At 47.1% G+C, this 6745-nt stretch overlaps 1 protein-coding gene across 2 annotated transcripts in view; it reads right to left on the bottom strand.

The window, feature by feature from the left end:
• Window positions 1-1966: 1966 nt before the first annotated feature.
• ALDH16A1 (aldehyde dehydrogenase 16 family member A1) overlaps window positions 1967-6745 on the bottom strand; it is a 44559-nt gene continuing 39780 nt past the window's right edge. The window contains exons 18-19 of one of the 2 annotated variants that reach the window (XM_028751975.2): window positions 6205-6330; window positions 1967-2242 (exon numbers count right to left, since the gene is read on the bottom strand). In XM_028751975.2, the coding sequence (XP_028607808.2) occupies window positions 2066-2242; window positions 6205-6330 (303 nt within the window). In that variant the 3' untranslated portion in view covers window positions 1967-2065. Of the gene's footprint in view, window positions 2243-6204; window positions 6331-6745 lie in introns of those variants that run through there. The other variant, XM_028751978.2, reaches the window with a different exon arrangement.

The raw sequence follows: 6745 nt of genomic DNA, 5'->3' as shown, positions 1-6745 counted from the left end.
TGATATTCAGAAGAATTACTGCCTCCCTCCAACCGCAGTAGGTCAGACAACTTGCGTATGATGTTCCATTGAGTTTCATGGCTGAGTGGGAGATTTACACCCAGGCCTCTCACCTTTAAGCCCAATGGCCTAACCACTGCACGACGCCTCTCTCTTTCTCTCTCTCAACCGCCTCACCAAACCTTTGCATGAGACCTCAACACAGGCTGCAAAAAGGACAAGTGACTTTCCATTTCTGACTAACAGAGAACGCCTCTCAGAACTGTTTTCCCCCAGCTCAACCCACCATCCTTCTGACCTTTATATCTCTTCAGAGCAAGTGTTTGAAATACCACAGCCGCTTCTGATTAATATCACACCGCTACCATCTCCCACCCCAAATGGTAAAGCATCAGAAAACCTCAACAGCGGGGTGTTGTTGTTTTCCCCCAGTCAGGCTCCAGAATTGAGCAGGGACTCTGCAAATGAGAACATGGACAGAATGAGCCCCCTGCTATGAGCAGTGCCATGCCAAAGGAGGAGACAGAGTCGGAGAGCAGCTGGCATGGCGGGGGTTTCCCACCCATACCAAGGAACACTTGGCTTGGGGCAAGAATGATCTGGCAATCCCCCCGCCCCTTTTTTCATTTTCCCAGCCCAAGTTTGGTTCTCCATTTTCCTTTTCAGTTGGCAATTTGAAAATATGAAAAAACAATGGGCAGTGGCAGAGTGCCTTGCTCAAGGAGTGGTTGGGTGGGGAGAGTCAGTGTGGTGTAGTGGTTAAGAGCGGTAGTCTCGTAATCTGGTGAACCGGGTTCGCGTCTCCGCTCCTCCACATGCAGCTGCTGGGTGACCTTGGGCCAGTCACACTTCTCTGAAGTCTCTCAGCCCCACTCACCTCACAGAGTGTTTGTTGTGGGGGAGGAAGGGAAAGGAGAATGTTAGCCGCTTTGAGACTCCTTAAAGGGAGTGAAAGGCAGGATATCAAATCCAAACTCTTCTTCTTCTTCTATCCAGTGCTCTGAAACACCTTTGTACTGCTCCTTTCGACCTCTGAAAAACCAGAAGGTTAAAGGCGCAGTTGTTTGTGAGCTTTGCCACAGCGCTGCTCTCTGCGCTTTGAAGTCCCAGCAAGCGGGGCTTCCAAGTGCAGCATCCCTTGACACCACAATGATGTCAGGTGATGGGCAGATGGGCCGGCGTACAGCTTCCGGGTCATGTGGCCAGCATGACTAAGCCGCTTCTGGCAAACCAGAGCAGCACACGGAAACGCCGTTTACCTTCCCACAGGAGTAGTACCTATTTATCTACTTGCACTTTGACGTGCTTTCAAACTGCTAGGTTTGCAGGACCAGGGACCGAGCAAAGGGAGCTCACCCCGTCACGGGGATTCGAACCGCCGACCTTCTGTTCAGCAAGCCCTAGGCTCTGTGGTTTAACCCACAGTGCCACACACCCAGCGGAAATAAAGAGTGATCTGCCTAACTTGGTTGGGGAACCTGTGGCCTTCCAGATGCAGTACTACAATTCCCATCCTTGCTGACCATCAGCCATGCTGGTCTAGCAACATCTGGAGTGCCACAGGTTCCTCATCCTGGTTTAACTAGTGCCGGGGGGGGGGGACACCTCTGGCTTGCGAAGCTCTTTTGGCCAAGCCACACCAACCTGCCTGTCACCTGATTGTCAGGGCTTCAGAGAATTACATGGAGCAAAAATGAGTTGCCTGACGTCTCTGTGATATTCATGGCTGACAGGTGAGCACCCCTGCCTAGTCTGCAGGGCTTGGCGGAGGGGAGATAAGGATTTGGCCCACATCCAGTTCTGAACCCTTGATCTAATCCCTACATGGCAGGGCAGGGGGCTGGTTTTATTGGAAGGGAGTGGAGCTTTGTGAATGGGACAAGGGAAGATGGCAACCATTGATTCTCCTGGATAAGGAACAGATTCAACCAGGTATAAATATAGAAACATTTCCACAGCAGAGGGGTTTTCTTATATATAAAAAACTACCAAACGATGTTTATTCTCAATCTCAATGTTTCCCAACCCTGATTGCTTTTCAGTTCAGCCCCACTGATCCAGCGGCTCAGTTGGCAAATATATCGCCCATGGGCATCCAAACGCTTTTACACTGCGTGGCCTGGTAGAGAAACTCTTCCCCAGCCCCTTCTCGTGGGTCAGCCCAGCAACGCTCCTCCGCTCCATAATTCACCCAGGTCCTCTTCAGGTTCCCAGCCGAGGCCCATTCAACAAGTGCAGAACCCTAGGCGGAAGAGGAAATAAAAACAAAATAAAGCAGAGGAATTGGAACTCTTCCAAGTTAAGGGGTACCTTCACTGATCTCGGGCAGAGGTGTCTTTTTTTTAAAAAGTTCTTGATCTTCAGGGGTCATTTCTGCCCCCAATTGACTTATCTATCATGTGGAACTCATGCCCACTGCAGAGGCTTCTGGGAAATATTCTCATGTATGTGCTCAGCCCCGCTGTCTTGACAGGCCTCAGCATCATGCCCTATGAGCTGAGAGTATGCCCTTGAACAGTGATCTACCTGGTGAGGGTCACAAACCCCTAAATGGGGCCCATAGCATCAGCAGTGTGCCCCATCGCGGTCATGGGGGTCGGCAGTTTGTCAAGACTGCTGTGTGCTGCTGGCCTTAGGCCTATTCACATATTATTAAACGTAAATCACTTGGTGACCTTTAAGGTAACAAGCGACTAATAACGTCTAACAAATGATAAAAAATATTTATTAATGTGAAATTTTATAATTTGTGCTTTCATTGTATATATATCAAGGTGGTTCACAGAACATAAAAAATTCCAAAGAATCAGTTCATAAACATCTCTAAAACAAAATAGAAACATCAGGAAATACTGGTTGGTCAAAAGAAAAATTCAGATTGTGAAGGCCTGTCTAAACAGTACAGTTTTCAGAAGACGTATAAAAGGAGGAAGGGGGTGGTTTCTGCCAAACCAATACAGGCTGGGAGTTCCACAGGGCAAGGCCTGCCACACTAAAGCCGAACCTCAGGGGAATGGGGAGCCACCACAAGTGCCCCGTCAGAGGATCTCAGTGTAACACCCGTAGTGGCAGGCATGGTGTCTTTCAGAGACGTTTGTCCGTCACTGTTGGTTTTCTCCCTGAGGAAACCATGACAAACTGCGTTCGGGTGAGGTAAAATGTACTTTTGGCCTCCAGACTGCTCCTGAGAGAATAGGGATGGTTCTGGAGAATACAAAGTTGTTACTGCTCTTAGAGATATTTGGATTCTCCAGAACTATTATCTCACTCAAACACAGTTGATTGCCAGGCTTGAATAATAAAGGCAATGCACTACCTCCCTATAAAGGCCTCACTATTATCAAGGGCTGGGCTTGGGCATTACTCCACAAAAACCTAAAAAAATCATTAAACAATGTTACATAACCTTTTTCTTCACACATGGTTTCTCTTTCATGCGAAGCCTGAAAGCAGTAATCTCAATCTCTCTCTCTCTCTCTCTCTCTCTCTCTCTCTCTCTCTCGGCTGCACCTTAATTAAACCTAGGTAGCGGCCATTGGGGGACACGGGTGGCGCTGTGGGTTAAACCACAGAGCCTAGGACTTGCCGATCAGAAGGTTGGCGGTTCGAATCCCCGCGACAGGGTGAGCTCCCATTGCTCGGTCCCTGCTCCTGCTAACCTAGCAGTTTTAAAGCACGTCAAAGTGCAAGTAGATAAATAGGTTCCGTTCCAGCGGGAAGGTAAACGGTGTTTCCGTGTGCTGCTCTGGTTCGCCAGAAGCGGCTTAGTCATGCTGGCCACATGACCCGGAAGCTGTACGCTGGCTCCCTCGGCCAATAAAGCGAGATGAGCGCCGCAACCCCAGAGTCGGCCACGACTGGACCTAATGGTCAGGGGTCCCTTTACCTTTACCTATAGGGGCCATTGGTGGACAGAATAAAATTGCTTTTCAGGTTGAGCCGAGACCACTTAATGGGCTCTGGCTTCAATTAAAAAAAACCCCAATTTCAGAGAGTCCTGTAGCCTTGCTATATTTTCCCCTGACACACTTCTGTGTATTGAGACAAGAATGCAGAAGCAGCAGATTTCTTGGAAGCAGACAATCCGTTCTCAGACTTTCTACAGATGAGAAACACTGGCTGCATACTAACCATACATCTGAAGCATATACCCCCCCCCCCCAATCCTGGGAACTGTAGTTTACTTCTCACAGAGCTACAATTCCCAGCACCCTGAACAAACTACAGTTCCTGGAGGGAGGGGAAATGTGCTTTAAATGTATGATGTGCACACAGCTACTGATGGAGGTTGAGATGTGCCAGTATACTAATAGGTAGGAAGAGAAGCTGAAAATTAATCTGCCTGGTAGCTTGGGAGGGACTCCTGGATTCATCCTCATCTAGTGAGTCGCAGGTAGCAGCTATAGGCAGGAAGACTTTCTACGAGCTCAAGCTTGTACACCAGTCACAACCCTGTCTGGAGCAGTTGGACTCGCTCTTAGTCATCCGTGCCCTGTTTTTGTTGGCATATGTCTATCTCAGAAGACAATGGAGGAGTGAGCCTTTGGGGGGTCAGTCAGACCAATGCAGCTGTGCCAGACTGGTTAGTTCCAAAACTAGGCTACTGGAATGGACTTCACCTGGGGCTGGCTCTATTATTATTGTAAGTTTATTAAGTCCACATGCACACAATTTAGTACAAAATATCCTTTTCTAATGCTTAAAAACAAGCAAGGATAAAGAAAGAGGAAGAAAAGGTTTAAAACTTGTGAAAAGGGAAATAAAATAAGGAAATAAAGTATACAAAGCAAAAAAGAATGGGAAAAAGGAAGGGGTTACTTCCAATTCATTGTCTGTCAGCTATATATAGAAAATTATTCAAAACATTCGCTCCAAGATAACCCCTGACTTTTCTACTTTGTATATACCAGTATTTTCACATGGGCTTAGCTCTGAAGGGCTGTAAATTGCAGCTGGCACAAAATTCGGCCTGTTGGATGCTGGGGAAAGCCAGATGTCTGAAGCATAACTCTGAAGCTGTGCTGGCTGTGGGCAAAGCTTCCTTTAAAAGTTCAGAGTCCTAAAGAGCTTGGGGCAAAGTTATTTAAAGGACCATTTTCACTCATATAGTCCTGCACCAGCCTAAGTTCTGCTTTGGTGGGCCCTCAGTTCCCGCCTCAAAATATCGGTTAGATTGACCTACACACACAAAACTGGGCCTTCTCGGTGGCGGCCCCAGAACTTTGGAACTAATTTCCTATTGATTTGCACCTTGCCCCAGTGTTGGTGAGCGCTGGAGACCTTCTTCAATGCTACCATTAATGAAGTTGGTAACCATAGAATCCAAGAGTAGGAAGGGGACCCTGAGGAACATATAGTCCTGAAATGCAGGAATATGCAACTGTTCTATACAGGGATCGAACCTGCAACCTTGGGGTTATCAGCACCACGCTCCAACCAACTGAGCTAACTGGCCAGCTAGGGCATCACAGAGCAGCTGCTTAATTTTTCTGTGTGTTCGCTGCTGTGGCTTTTCTACCTGTATACTTTGCAAAGTCTTGTTTGTGTGTTGCATTGTGAGGCCACAGGATACCAAGTCCCTCTAGCTCAGCAATGTCTACACAGAGTGGCAACAGCTGTGCAAGGTATAGGGTGTTTTCTAACCCAGTAGATGCCAGCAATTGAACATGTGCTAATACGACTCCCATACTGCTCTTTCATACTAAAAATGCAGAGCTTCATGCAACGTGAGAAACCATGCATGTGTGCTTTTACACAGGTCACAGAATTCACCTCTTCATGGTGCAGAAATAAGCACATACAGTGGTACCTCGGGTTACAGACTCCGCTAATCCAGACATAGTACCTCGGGTTAAGAACTTTGCTTCAGGAAGAGAACGGAAATTGCACGGCGGCGGTGCAGCGGTAGGCCCCATTAGCTAAAGTGGTGCTTCAGGTTAAGAACAGTTTCAGGTTAAGAATGGACCTCCAGAACGAATTAAGTTCTTAACCTGAGGTACCACTGTACAGCCTTGATGATGACTTCATTTCCCTGAGAGGAGAAGGTGTATTCTTGCATATGCAAGGATCTGGAACTTGCTTTATTTATACAGAACGAAAGCAGAGATTCTCGGGAAGCTCAGCTCTGTTCTGGTAGCATATTCTGCATTTTTCCTCCCAGGGACACTGCATTAGATTGCCACAGTATTTGTAAGGGATACTCACCTCCTTAGAGCCAAAGTACCACACAGCTTGCACATCTTGGTGTTCGGCTAAGGCCCGGCTCAAATGGTCCCGGTTGCCAGAGATGATGTTCACTACTCCACCAGGGACGTCCGAAGTATCTAGTACCTGACAGAGAAGAGATGGATGCCATTTGTTGCAAAGGTGACTGGCACTTTAAGACAAACTCCTAGAGAATTCTAGTCACATGACTAGAGCCTGGGAGGTTAGTTCATTGTAGCATGGATGAGACCTGCTAACGCAGTTGTTGCTTTGTTCAATTAATAACTGTGCCCTGTACTGCCTCTGCAACTATTTCCTGACTGCACCATTGTACTGGCCGGCACCAAAATAAATATTGGAGGTAAGATTTCAAAGGTCCCATATAGGCTATGAGGCAAACTGGAAACACATTTTAAAATATGGGTTTATTGGTAACACACCAAGGATTATGTAATATCTGGTTTTTTGTTTTTTTAAAAAATAATGCAATAACCCCATTGTCCTTGGGTTCTATACAAAAGTGCCTGAAATTTCTTTTATT

The sequence above is a fragment of the Podarcis muralis genome, chromosome 13 (genome assembly GCF_964188315.1).
Source record: "Podarcis muralis chromosome 13, rPodMur119.hap1.1, whole genome shotgun sequence".
In the NCBI taxonomy this organism is placed as follows: domain Eukaryota; kingdom Metazoa; phylum Chordata; class Lepidosauria; order Squamata; family Lacertidae; genus Podarcis; species Podarcis muralis.
The sequence above is the reverse complement of the archived record's forward strand: the minus strand, read 5'-3'. Positions and strand labels throughout refer to the sequence as shown.